General features: G+C 34.3%; 1 protein-coding gene across 2 annotated transcripts in view; it reads left to right on the forward strand.

Annotated features, from left to right (window-relative positions):
* PPFIA2 (PTPRF interacting protein alpha 2) overlaps nt 1–14,821 on the forward strand; it is a 391,656-nt gene that overhangs the window by 313,346 nt on the left and 63,489 nt on the right. For both annotated transcript variants that reach the window (XM_072973329.1, XM_006197860.4), the window contains exons 15-19: nt 2,815–2,950; nt 4,706–4,926; nt 9,239–9,476; nt 11,238–11,267; nt 14,508–14,638. In XM_072973329.1, coding sequence (XP_072829430.1) covers nt 2,815–2,950; nt 4,706–4,926; nt 9,239–9,476; nt 11,238–11,267; nt 14,508–14,638 — 756 coding nt within the window. The remainder of the gene's footprint in view (nt 1–2,814; nt 2,951–4,705; nt 4,927–9,238; nt 9,477–11,237; nt 11,268–14,507; nt 14,639–14,821) is intronic.

Here is a 14,821-nt window from a genome sequence, read left to right on the forward strand (position 1 = left end):
TTAGACATACAATTACTAGCTATTTGATTTTGGAGAACCCAATTTTTCTTAGTAATTCAACTCATGTATACTTCACATGAATTCTATATAAAATTGTATTTTATGACTCATAAGCTTATTTTGCAGATAAAATGAGACAAGTAAAAAAGGTTTTTTTTAAAAATAGTAAATCACATCACAAGTGTTACAGGTATTACTAAGATCGCTAATTTTATAAGTTACCAGGTAACTGAATATTTATTCAGTAGCATTTGTTCAACATTTGTATCTCTGAGTGCACACAATTGATAAAGAGACAATGAAGAAAACAGAAAATGCATGAGAACTTTATCTACTAGTTTTTGATCTTACAGGTGGGGCAGTAGGAAGAGATGAGCTAAAGTGAGAGAATATCAGTAACTAACATCCTCTACTAGTATCTCATCTGAGAGGCCTGATTTGGCTCAGCTCTGAAGAAAGGGTAGGACCTGGATGATTGGAAAGGACAATGGAGGGCATTCCAGGGAGCAGAGGGATGGGTAACAGGCTTTCCCGAAGAAAATTCATACTAGCTTTATCTATGGAAGTTCTTTTGTGAGATTATATGCAGGAGATTTGGGCGGGAAAGCTACAAGTTTCCTTGAACCAGTGACTGTATTGTAACATATCTGCAAGTGTCTCTCAAAATATTATATAACAAGAATAATTTAAAAATTGAAATATATAGAAATATTGCCTCTGAGAGCTCACAGAGTTGAATAAAGGAGAAAAGTGAGGAATAACTGCTTTAGATGAAGTACAGGCAATGGGCTCTCCTACAATTAGTGATGATTCAAGTCTGTTCTTTCGAGATCAATTAGGTACTTGCTACTTGTGGGACACTGACATGGGAGATCTAGTGATAATGGTGATGAAGAATACACTTTCCAGGTGGAAGGTGCAGGACTACGAATTTGAGGACTGTTCTAATAGAGGGAACATCAGGAGTTAGAATAGTATATGACAGTGAGACTTTAAAGCTGACTCTGAGAATGTTAACCACATAAATGTGTAAAGAGATTATTTCAGGCAGAAAGAATAGCATACTCAGAGGTTCAAGGGAAAGAAAGTATGAGTTTGAAGAAAATAAAAGCACAGCTGACGAAGGGAGAAGGCGGAGAGTAACTAGAAGTGAAGCTGGGAAGTCGATCGGGCCCAGGTAGAAGGCCTTGGAAGGACAGTGATGAGTTTTGAGTAGGGCATTGATGGTGCTAAATAGGGCATCAGATCTGTGTTTTTGTTTCGTGCTTTTATGAATGACCTAGAGCTGCCAGATAAAACAATAAGAAAACAATACTGCTAACAATGACGAGTTACATTCTAAAACCTCTACCCTGATGTACACAGAGGCATCACGCTAGGCAGCCACAGACGAAAGGTCCCTAGAACGTTCTGAGCTAGAAAGTTCAGGCTGTGTTATAATCAACTGCATTCATTCATTGTCTTGGTAGATATGTATCAAGTTTATTATATTCTAGGAATACCTCCTTGAGCATATGATGGTGACTAAAATCTGATCTTTGTCTCCATGAAACATACCCTCTGCTATAAATAAAGACTGAGAGTTGTGCCATTGTATGAGTATGGCCTGGTTGGTTAGTTTTTAATATGTGACTAATTCATAATGGAGCCATTTTGTTTGATTAAGTCTCAAGTTCACTGCTGTAAAGACAATAGCTGTCATCTCTTTGGGGGGTGAGTCCTCCGTTCATTTGCTTTAATGTCCAATTTGGCAGAACAAGGACTTGCATCAGTTAGGTCAGTGTCTTCTAATTTTTCAGAAACCTAGACCTCACTGAACCTTTTCTAATCTTGCCACATATTTGGAGATGTTTGTCTTTGTACACAAAGAGAACTAAGGGTGAGAGCATAGTAGACCAGCAGGAGCCCCAAGTTCAAGAGGAAAACACAGCTTTAAGCATATTTCCTACTGATGGTGGATCATTTTCTAGGACAGCATGTTGCAGTTGTTATCATCATCATTATTTGTAGCAGTGAACTGAATTTTCTATAAACCTATATATAAATAACTTACCTGGAGAAACCTTTACTGCCCTTTGATTATAGTGTACTTTATATCATGTTTTTGAAAATCTGTCTGATTATTTTTTCCAATTGGAATTTTTCAACTGTTTAATCTCTAAGCAGATTTAGGAATTAAATACGCTTATCAAAAGATTTTTATCTTTTTGAAACAATGTCTTATCAAAAGCTGAATAACTGTTCTAGTGGTATATCCTATTTTATTAAAAAAATAAGATTATTAACCTTGGGTCAATCTGATTTTAACCTTCTCACTGATTTTCTAAATTGAAAAAATATAATGTTGGAAAATAGATAATTCTGGGACCCAAAAAGTTTACACATTTTTTCTGTTAGATTAATAAGGAATATTTAAAGTATATACAGTAATAAATAGCATATTTTGGAATATCTACTAAATAGTTCAAACTAAATAAAGTTGTCAAATGTAAACCAATGGATCTTAGTTGTCAACCTTAACATATTTCATTGTACTACTCCATTTAAAAATGATAGTCAATGAAAAGAAAGGTTTTTTATATTCTAAAAAGAGAAAATAAATGACCTTTGGAATGAACCTGAGACTGGAATTTCTGACATAAGCCTCTGAAGAGACTTCTAAGAGTCATGACTATTCCTCAGTTTTCTTCCCTAAAGTTTATTTTTCTTTTTCCCTTGAGTTTAGATTTATTGCCAGTTAAGCAGTGGACAATGATGTTCTGTTAAGTTTAATTTTTGAGGTTGGGCATATTTCATGTTTTCGATTTTTTCCAGAACTCATCTAGACACCTCAGCTGAGCTGCGGTATTCTGTTGGATCCTTGGTGGACAGTCAGTCTGACTACAGAACAACTAAAGTAATAAGAAGACCAAGGAGAGGCCGCATGGGTGTGCGGAGAGATGAGCCAAAGGTTAAATATTTATTTTAAGTCTTTGATGGTGTTAAGTAAATACACTTTCATTCTGGATAGAATTTTTATACTGTGAGAATTTTTAAAAACCAGCATTTGTATTAGTTTCAAGTGTGACATGTGACATACTTTTAAAACAAAATTTCAAGTATAACATATGATGTATTTTTTAAAACTATAACTGATATGAAGCTTCTACTACATGCTAGAAATTGAATTCAGCATGTCCCAAGATTTTACTCACATAACCTTATGAATTGAGTACTGTTTTTATACTAATTTCAGATATGAAAAGATTGAAGCTCAGAAATTATAAGTGTTCAACATTACACAGCCAGCAACGTGATAGAGTCAAAACTTGAGCCTGTTTTGGTGTCATTTCAAATCCCGTGGTTTTATCCATTATGCCATAATTCCCAAACAAATGGACTTTTGGTTTGCTTGAGCACTTAAGCAATGGCATTCATAATTGTTAATTACAATTAAGTAAATATTTAAATAATAATTACTATTTTAATAACACTTTGAGGAAATTGAGAAGTGTCTGTAGAGAACTGTCCACGATAAAATGCAGTGCCAGCCTTTCATTCAGTCAATGACTTAAAATCTATAAGCTATGTGTGTTGAGTAAGTTTATAGTTGAATTTTATAGAGAGGTAATATTGTTCCTTTATGTCCTAAGTATAGTTTGTTATCCTCAATCTCTTTTATGTGTTCAAAATACTATATAACCTACGTGTCCTTATTTGTACAGGTTCTTGACACCCTTTGTGTTTTAATTGGCACCTACATGTCGTGTACAGATTAAACCCTCATTGTAGGCCTTTAATGTCTTTTGAATGGATAAGTAAATAAATGAACAATGAAGAATGAATAGCAACAAAGAAATCTTTCTCATTGTATGTGACAAATAAATCAGGGCGCTTAACGCTAAAACAATTTGTAACACGTCTGCTTATTCAGGTCCTCAAATCTTAAGTAAATTCTCAGGGAAATATCATGTAGTCCCACCAGAAGTCATTTTATATCATCATGAATATGAAAACCAATTTTTTACAAAGCAGAAAACTCTAGGGTCTCTCTCTTACTCTAAACCATCTCCTACTTTCAGGTCACAGCTTGAAAAACACTGTTATTCAAGACTTTCATTCCCATGGAGGATTTATTATACTATTTTAAAAATATATACTCATGAAAATTAGTATACCTTGGGCTTAAGAAATCAGTGAGGCATTTAAGTGACCAGAGCAGTGGAGGTGAAATTAAATTGCTTTGCAATATTTTTATTAATACCTTGTTAGAATATTGGGGAAAGAATTCTTGTGTAATTTGTTGTGTGATAATATTTGTAGTCTCAGCCTATAATAAAAAAGTCTAGGTAAGACTAAGTAGTATAAGAGATGGAAATGCTTAAGTACAAGTGAATAGAGAGTGTTATATTTAGAAACGAGGAAACATGTTACAGACATAGATGCTTTAAAGTAATTGCTAGCTTGAATTGAGGTTGAACTAAAAAATCATGCAGAAGTTTATCATCTTTATTCCTATTAAAATCTCGATGTTTATGCTGAAAATTAGTACCTGCCATTTTTTAAGATATCAAGAAACTATTTCATTGAAGTGACAAATGAAAATGTTAATAATCAGTTGTACTTTTGCCAGGCAAGCTATGTGTGCTTTTAGTTTTTATTTTCAGAATAGTGCTTTGATAATAAGCAATATGATAAATACTGTAATTGTTCATTTACCATCCAGGTGAAATCTCTTGGGGATCATGAGTGGAACAGAACTCAGCAAATGGGAGTGCTAAGCAGCCACCCTTTTGAAAGTGACACAGAAATGTCTGACATTGACGATGATGACAGAGAAACGATCTTTAGTTCAATGGATCTTCTCTCTCCAAGTGGTCATTCTGATGCCCAGACTCTCGCCATGATGCTTCAAGAACAACTGGATGCCATCAACAAAGAAATCAGGTGAGTTCAGTTATTGCTGATGGTCCCAAGGATTTCGAAGAGCTTGACTCTAAAAGTGTGATCATCAGATCAGAAGCGTTGGTGTCATCAACGGGGCTTACCAGAACTGCAGAATCACTCCACACTTCACCCCACAGCTACAGAATCAGAATATTGTCACAGTTTCCAGGATAAAATTAGGATAGCCTTTGTAAGAAACATACATGAAAAAGGTACAGACTAATGATTGATTTTAGAGAAATATGAAAGAATGAGGTAAAGGAAGTAGCTGATGAATTTTAAAGCTCTTTTAAAATAAAAATTTACTGTTTAAATGATACTTGTGGTGATAAGGTACATACCTAACGTAATTTAACCCTGCAGTAAAGGCACTAAATAATATGCAAATTAATGTGCTGCCAGCTCCTAAAAAGTATTTAAACCTTGTAGTGAAATTAACTATGACTGAATTATTTCATTGTAGATATGAAAAAATGTATTATCACCATACATACTAGATGGTGGATAATAGATGGTTTCCAAAGAATAGTTAACATTATAGAGTTGAAACTGTATAACTTAATATTTCAAACTTTGAGTGTTGTCACTATGATGATTTCAATTTGAATTTAATACTTTCATGAATCCCAATGATATTCATAGTCTTTATCTGTCATTAATTTGGCTAATCCCATTGAGGAACCTGACCGAGTCAGGTGGGATTTACTTTCTTTAGAACATCAAGAAACTGTTTTCAACTTTCATTTTTTTTAAAACTGATGAAAAGTTTTTTACTATTTTGAACACCCCTATTATTTTTTCTGGCCCTCGCTAGATCTGTTGGCCTCTTAATATGATTCAGACTACCTAGTTCCTTGCTATCATCACCCTATTGCATATTACAATTTTTTTCTCAAATGGATGACCATAATAGTTTCTATTTGGTCTCTTTGTAGTACATGGACTCCCCATCTAGTCCAAACTAACATCACAGTCAGAGCAGACTTTCCAAAACCCAAGTGTGCTGATGTAATTTCCCTGTTTCAAACGCATCCATTGCTCTTTAAAGAACAAAGTCCTTCATGTGGTCCACAATGCCCCACCTCGTCAACATTCTCTTCCCCTTCACCTGCAGACTCAGTGTCCCATTACATGTGACTTCCAGTTCTTCCAATACCCATGCTCTCTCCTTTGCTCTTGCTGTTCCTTTCTTCTGGAATATTCTCCTTAGTCCACACACTTCCCCACCTTTACTCTTACCCACCACGAACAGCTCTGCCATCGCTTCTTCAGTTCATTTTACTGTCGTCCTTCAGTCCTTCAGTTCTTTACCTTCACTAGATCATTAGAGAGAAACGTTATCTGGTTTTGCTTATGGTTTTAATTCCAAATCTTAGCATTTTGCTTGATAAACAGAAAGTGCTTCACAAATATTTGATTACTGTATACATATTAAAAATAACATAGAACATCATTTCCAACTAAAGAACACTTTCTAATGCTGTGAAGATAATGGTTAAACTCACTGAATAGATTTGAAATCAAGTGTGTATCTCGGTGATATTTATTTTCACCAAAAGCATATACACACACCCTCCAGAACAACCTACATCTCCCCAGGGGCTCTTAGCTTTGTGACATTAGGGTGGTGATTCCCAGTCACAATCTTGGCCTAGACTGGCCGATACTCAGATAATGTGTTCAAACTAATGTCCTTCAGTATGTTTCCTCCCTGTCTCCCATAATGTATTTAATATGGCTGATTTGTAAAATACTAAGAAGTACATGAAATTTGAGTACATACCCACACTCAAAAAAAAAGAAAAGCATCTTGTTAAAAAGCTGTGGTGATCTGCTAACACCAACCAGAATTTACCTCTGGGTAAGATTGTTCTTTTTTTTTTCCATGAACAGATTTAACTGTTAAAACAATGCCTCTTCTCTGGCTTCTTCACAGTTCACTGATGCACATTACTTCAAGCTCATTTGCCACTGCAGTGTTTATTCATCTGTTCATCTATAGTTAGCTACTGTTTTGCCTGCCTTATTTTTTGTAGTTTTATTTGTCCTCTCATCCTTCTCTGTGACTCCTAAGGGAATTCCTTCTTAACACAGTAGGACTAAAAGGCACATGTTTTGTTGCTATTTTCTTTGCCTTCCATGTTAACATCAGGATCCTACATATCAATGGGTAGTCAGTTATTTTTACAAAAAAAAAAAAAAACCTGAACATCTAGGTAGCATTGGATTTATTGTTTGATTAGACTCCAATCTACCGTTTACTGAAGTAGTTCCTCTAGGTTTGACTTCCCTTGACAATCAATAGAATACCTAGAGTTAATAACCACGTGTTTGTGTTTTTGTTTTTTGCACAGCAGAGCTATGTTGCCTCTCAACAGAATGTTTTTCTCAAGGAGTCATTTCCCACTAATCATTTTAAAAGTACAAAATTATTTTTTTTTGAAAGAGGAGGCAGTTTTTCCATTGGAATGTGTTTTAAAACGTTAATGATGTTGTGCTGTTACTTGATTAAATTGTCCTTGGGATTCTGATCTTTGGTAAAGTTAAAATGCACCCATAAAAATAAACTTCAAAGAACAATTCATATTCTTTGTGAAAGTGAAAAATTATAATTAAGAATAGATATGCCTCTTAGTATTTTTATTGACCTTGTTTTTTTATAGTAGTTTAAGGTTAACAGCAAAATTGAGGGAAAGTACATAGATTTCCCATATTCCTCTTAGCTCTGAACATGTATATAGCCTCCCCCACCATCAACATCCTACACCAGAATGGTATATTTGTTACAACTGAGGAACTTACATTGACACATCATATCACTCAAAGCAATAGTTTACATTATGGTTCACTCTTGGTGTTGTATATTCTATGAGTTTATAAAATGTATTATGATATGTATTTATCATTATGGTATCATACAAAGTATTTTCACTGCCCTAAAAATTCTCTGTGCTCTGCCTATTCATCCCTCTCCCCTTCCCAAACAGTGACAACCACTGATCTTTTTACTTTCTCCATGATTTTGCCTTTTCTAGAGAGTCATACAGTTGGAATAATACAACACATAGCCTCTTTAGATTGGTTTATCTCATTTAGTCATATGCACTTAACATTCCTCCATGTCTTTTCATGGCTTGGTAGCACATTTCTTTTTAACGCTGAATATTATTCCATTGTCTAAATGTTGCAGTTTATTTATCTGTTCATCTAGTGAAGGACATCTTGGTTGTTTCCAAGTTTGGGCAATTATGGATCAGGTTGCTCTAAACATCCGTGTGCAGGTTTTTGTGTGGGCATATGCTTTCAACTCCTTTGGTTAAATACCAAGGAGCACAGTCACTAGATTATATAGAAAGAATATGTTTAGGTTTATAAGAAACTTCCACATTTTTCCAAAGTAAATATGTAAAAAGAAAACTTTGCAGGGATCATATCCTTGAAGTTAGCGTTATATATCATAAGAAATCACAGTAAGTCATTTGTAGTTAAGAGGAAAATATCTCAAGAGGGGTGGTTTCTAACCCCCATTTTTTCAAACAAACTGTACTGATACACAGTTTTATTGTTAACAGTATGCAAAATTTGTATAGGTTCAACTCAAAGAGGATCTTTAAGCAACCAAGCGAAAGTTCTTTATTCTTTGTGTCTTTGTAATAACTAAATTATACATATTCTTGAAGCTTCTCCCTATTTAAAAAAAAAAGGAGTAATAGTGCTTTGTCTTCTCAAAAGCACTTACATCAACAGTTTTTTTTTTAAGTTTAGACTATCTATCATCTCCACATTATTAAATTGCTTGGTGCTTATTTAAAGGCACCTTATCTAAATTGGCATTGGTGATGAAAAAGACTCAGGGTTTTATTTGGCCAAATGATAATTATGAATGAGCATTTATCAAGGATTCTATCAATTATACATTTTTATGGGTAGGAAGTAAGAGTCAATGATTTTGTTGAGATTTGAGTTTCTAAAAGTCTCATTTACTGGTTCCTGGACTTAAATATAGGATTAGGATTTGTGGCAGAAATTAACTAGACAGGCAAGGTTTTAAAAGAGTTTTAATGGTGGGTAATATAGAAAAGAGGTCAAACTGAAAGTGGGGAGGAATTATATATCATTTGAAAAGAAGGATTTTCTAAATTTCAGCCAAGAAGCCTCCGGAATTTATTGAAAGTTATATTACCTAGAGAAAAAAAAAGAAAATATTAGATTTGATATAAAATGTTTGCAAAGCATTTATCTATTTATTTTGCGACTTCCAATTAACATTATAACAGTGTATAATGTATCAAAATTAAACTGTATCTTTCAGGCTAATTCAGGAAGAAAAAGAATCTACAGAATTACGTGCTGAAGAAATTGAGAATAGAGTGGCTAGTGTGAGTCTGGAAGGCCTGAATTTAGCGAGGGTCCACCCAGGTACCTCCATCACTGCCTCGGTTACAGCTTCTTCGCTGGCCAGTTCATCTCCCCCGAGTGGACACTCAACGCCAAAGCTCACCCCTCGAAGTCCTGCCCGGGAAATGGATCGGATGGGAGTCATGACACTGGTATGATATGTCCAGCGACCAGTTGCCCCCATTAGTTTTAAGACTACATTCCCTAAAATGTATTGGATGTTTATTCTAGTCTAAGCTTTCTGTGTGTTTTGTTTTCTTTTTTTCTCAACAACCCTGTGCGGTGGGTACAAATAATAATCCCGCTATGAGATGAGGAAATGTAGCCTATATAGGTAGAACTTCCCAAGGTCACGTAATAAATAAATGAAAAAGCAGATCTAAATATCACGTCAGAAATCTCACTTACCTAAACCATTAAGCACGTTTTTACTGATGATATCTTGATGAAATAAATTTGGACTGGATTTTTTTAACACAATGAAATATAAGAAGTATCTATAATAATTGCTTCAACATACCAATGTAGAATGGTATAATTTTATAATATACATAATATAATTTTAGAAGAAGAGCTACCAACAGCAGTAGCAATTTCCCAGTCGTGTTTTATAATTTCATGTCTACATTTTCATCCTTCTTTATTCTTTATTTTATTTATCTTCATTTGGGATTAAAAGTTGGAAATCTAAATTAAGAAGTACCCTTAATGTAATAGAGAAAAAAATCAAAGTGCTCCTTGCTAAAAAATAATATAGAAAAACTTCTGGAAAATATGTGTGAGATGACTACTGAATGCTATAATGTTTAGTTATTTGATTCTCATGATAACATTTGAAAATCTTAGGGCATTATCTCAATAGAGAGCAGAGATAACTGAAATGTTGAAAGTATAAATTAATTGTCCATGTTCAACACAGCTAGTAAAGTGGAACTGGATTTTTCTTCAAATTCACTAATTCAAAAGCATATACTATTCTGGGTTTTTTTTTCTGTGATTACTTGGAAATATGTTGAAATGACAACAGTAATGAAGGTTTAAATATTCTAAACTGTTTATGGAGGTAAAATTCTATGTTTTTGTAATGAGTATTAAAACTATTATTATTAAAACAATAAAATTCCAATTAAAAATAAAAGTTTAGGGATAGAGAGTAATTAAGTTTAAAATAGGTCAAACAATACTTTATACACTAAAAAATCTAGCACAAATATAACAAATGGAAGGGAAATTAGTAATACTAGAGTGGAGTAGGAAGTGTATATAGTGTTTCTGGTCAGGAGGCTGTGAAGCTGTTATAAAAAGTGTCACAAAGCCTACATCTGTGTGTGTTTGTGTGTGTGTATGCATATGTGTGTGTGTGTGCGTGTGTGTGTGTGCATGTGTGTGTGTGTGTGTGTGCATGTGTGTGTGTGTGTGCATGTGTGTGTGTGAGAGAGAGAGAGAGATATCAAACAGCATATCTGCCCAAAGGAGGCCCAGGGCCCTGCATAGATGATATAAAAGAAAGTGTTTATAAACTATATACACATGCATTGGATCTTCATTTACACATGATCTTCTTCACTCCCGTCTATATATTCTTAGGAGGATATATTATAGTCTCATATGTATCTCTGGCTCCCTCCCTCCTTATGAGCTCTGTATTCCTTAAGATCCATGTTTCACATCTCATGTACACATGATCCCATCATTAAGACCTGCCCCAACCCATGCCATCTAGAAAGTTTCCTCTCTAAAATAACTCCCTGGAGGAATGCTTTTACAATGGTTAAAAGACATTTATTTAGAAAATAATGGAGTGGAAAAAAAGAGAAAGTTACATTATAGATATTATTTAAACTTGTAAAATGGTCAAATGGTAATCATTAATTAGTTCTGTTTTATGTTGCTTTTATTACTGCCAATCACAGCCAAGTGATCTAAGGAAACATCGGAGAAAGGTACTGTACATTTCTTTTACATGATTATTAATTGAATATTGTTTTCTCTATGAAAGCTTTAAAAGTGTATTTCCTCTAACTGAAGCATTGTGTTAACATAAAAAAGAATTTTTTTTAACACACATAAAAAAGTGTTTTTGAATTGTTTAAATATGATCGTAAGAGCTACTGTCTCAGAATAAAATTGTTTTTGCTTTCTGGATTAATGATTAGACCATGGGGACTAAATGTCCTGATTTTCCACAAAATTCTTAGACCTCTGTTGGTAGAATTAGTTTACTGTCAATACATGAACAATGCTGCTTGTTTTAAAATGTGGGTTTTACCACTGTTCAGATATGTGAGACCAACAGATCAAGAAACAACTGCTAACTAAACCATACCTTTTACTCATGCTTCCCAAGAGGAAGGACATGCCATGCTAGGCCAGGCCAAGGGGAAGAACCAGCGTGGGTCAGGAGGCAGAAAGAGTGAGGGAAGAGCATGGGTGGGAATCTTTTTTGTTGTGGGAAAGAAAAGGCTTGGTAAATACTTAAGATTAGCTAGTTCGAACAATTTTAGTGGGTCCTAGTATATAGGGGCTTTCTCTAGTTGTCTGATACCTGGCCTGGAATGATTAAGGCAGAGGAATATTGCCTCCTGGAGTGCTGAGAGCCAGATAGAGAAGACGGTTTGAAGGATTTGTCCAGACTGGTTGCTTTGCACATGGAAGGCACACTCAAGGAAAGTAGTGTGCTACCTCTATGAATTAGCTAGCTATTGGAGGGGCATCATCTCCTGTGTTTCCATGGCCCCAGGTGCCACGGCATCAAAAATACAGACAATATAATTAATATACTGCTTTTCCTGCCTGGAATTAAGCCAAGAGAACAAATGCTGGATATGGGAAACAAAATGGACTGCAATTCTGATTCACAGAATGACATCTTGTTAGATAATTGAGAACCGCAGAGCTCAGACTCACGGAATATCAGATGGGAAAGGTTTCAAAGATTCAACCTACTATCCAATGCATCAGTCCATTTTTCAGCATCTTCAAAATGTGGTAGTCAGCCTATGCCCAACTTCTGGAATGAGAGAATATTTTCTTTATAAATTAAAGGAATTCATAGTATGCCTACATGACCTAGATCATTTAAATTTTCTTTGTCTTTCCCTGAGCCACCGTCTATCTTCTGTTAGTATCTTCCTGACACTACTAGTTAGTTCGCAACTGTCAAATTTACCATGTATAATGTTATTACTATTTGTCTTTGACTTCCTCCACCACTTAAAAGGATTAGACTTGGAATATAGAAATAAATCTGAGTAGATGATGTAAAAGTATCTCAGTGAGTAAAGAAAAAAAATCAAAAAGAAAAGTCCTGTGCAGAAATATAGCCTCAGGGAATTAAGGGAGTAAATAGATGATTGGTAAGAAAGGTAGGTCACGGAAAGAAGACCACGAACTAAAATTTGTTGTACATCAGGGTAAGGAGTTATATGCATGATTTTATTTGCACTTCAAAAGAACACATTAAACTAAGCATTATCACTTCCATTTTACTGTTGAGGAAATTTAATCTTAGATCAGGTAAGTAATTAGCACATATCGTTCCAACAAATAAAAGAAGCCAGGATTCACATCCATCTCTGATTCCAAAGTCTTTCTCCTCTACTTTGTTTATATAGGGTGAGCTCTAAGAAATGGTTCAGAGAAATGGTTTGTGTATGATTTTTTTAAAGAGCCGTTGTTTTGAAAGTTGGCCTAATATGACTGGCAGTGTGGAGACAGGAGGGCATTTTAGAAGAGGGTGTTTCAGGGGAAAAAAATCTGGAAACAGAAGTAATTGAGCCTAGCAGAAACAATTGTGGAAAACAATCATGGTTAGATCATGGAACTGTGAAAATATAAGTACATATTAGGAAGAGTTACAAACACACTTTATGCATTTAGATAAGATGTGAGCTTAGAATGGGTTTTCCATAGTGTTGACCTGCTGAAAGCAGTTCTTGAAAAATATTCTTCTGGTGGCATTATGCTAATTGAAATGGAGAGAGAAGATCCTATTAAGATGCCTGCATAAGATTTTAAAAGTAATCTAAGTTGGAATAACAAGAGCCCAGAAAAACAATTTCATTAAGTTTCTTCAAGGCATGAAGTCTTTATCATATATAAACACATTTATGCCGAACAGCTTAATATAGAAGCACACAAGAAGCTGTGAAAACGTAAGACGAGAACACAGCTTAAAATTTTTAGCTATAACCATATAACTTTTCTATAACCATAGAACTTTTTCATCAGAACTTCTAGAACCATATGTCTTTTAGATATGCTTTCCACAATCTCTCTCTCTATATATATATACATACACATACTTATGTATATATACAAATGCACAATGATCCTATGAAAAAAATGCAGTGTTGTTTTTACAAATATATTTATTGATTGTACAATTAACTTGATTGTTGAAAAGTCTTATTTTAATATAGTTCTACATGTCTACCCCTGACAAAATTTATGGTATCCTGAATTGTTCTGGACTCTGAATTAAATTCTGTAAAAGAATTCTTTCCATCCAGTCTTTTAATGGTGTTTTGTGTGCCTTTGTTAATTTGCCCATGAGAGGTAGTAAAATGAAAAACTTTGCAGACATTATGTTCTTACCTTTTATTATTCTCACTGTAAAATTAAAGACTTTTCCCCTATAAACTGCAACTTTTTTAAACATCTTGAAACACATTTAATTAGCCTGATTTAAAATACTTTATCTGATAAAGTTATATTTTACCAACTTCTCAATTCAAAAATCTCCCACTTAAAAAATGTTCATGTTATGATAACCTAGATTTGCATTTTTTTTTAGTGAATTAGCTCCATTATGTGTTCAATAACTTTTTGTAAAGTGTTTACATTCTAATATATTGAAATGGATACCAAGGTAGCGTGAATCATAGTCACTGGATATTGATCTGTGATGTTTATTTACTCTTAAATAATATTGTTGTGTAGTCAATCCATGTATGTGGGGGGGGTCTGTATTTAAACTGCAGTGTATTCACTTTTAAACAGTTATGAAATTCACACTGTTTAGTAATGTGAATTTATATATGAAAGACCTATACGCCCCCATGTCTCTTGTTTTATTTTTATTAGAATTACTCCAGTAGCTTTGCTGTAATGATTCTCCATTTTCATCATTTTCAGTTGAAATTTAGAAAGAGTTCATCTGAAGGTATTGTTTTTGCTTCTAGATTGCAGTAGTAGAAGAAGATGGTCGGGAGGATAAAGCAACAATTAAATGTGAAACTTCTCCTCCCCCTACCCCTAGAGCCATCAGGATGACTCACACCCTCCCTTCTTCCTACCACAATGAGGCTCGGAGGTATGGCTCTTCCAGCACACTGCGCATTGTATATTCTCCTTCCAAAACTATTCTTCTTTTCAGTGTTAACCAAATAGACTGCTTAAACATTTATATAAAAATTTTGACTTGAGCTGTAATTCTCCATTAGGATATTGTCCTGCTGTCTCTCCACAGTATCACTTGTGAAAAAAAAAATTTCAT

The sequence above is a fragment of the Vicugna pacos genome, chromosome 12 (genome assembly GCF_048564905.1).
Source record: "Vicugna pacos chromosome 12, VicPac4, whole genome shotgun sequence".
Taxonomy (NCBI): domain Eukaryota; kingdom Metazoa; phylum Chordata; class Mammalia; order Artiodactyla; family Camelidae; genus Vicugna; species Vicugna pacos.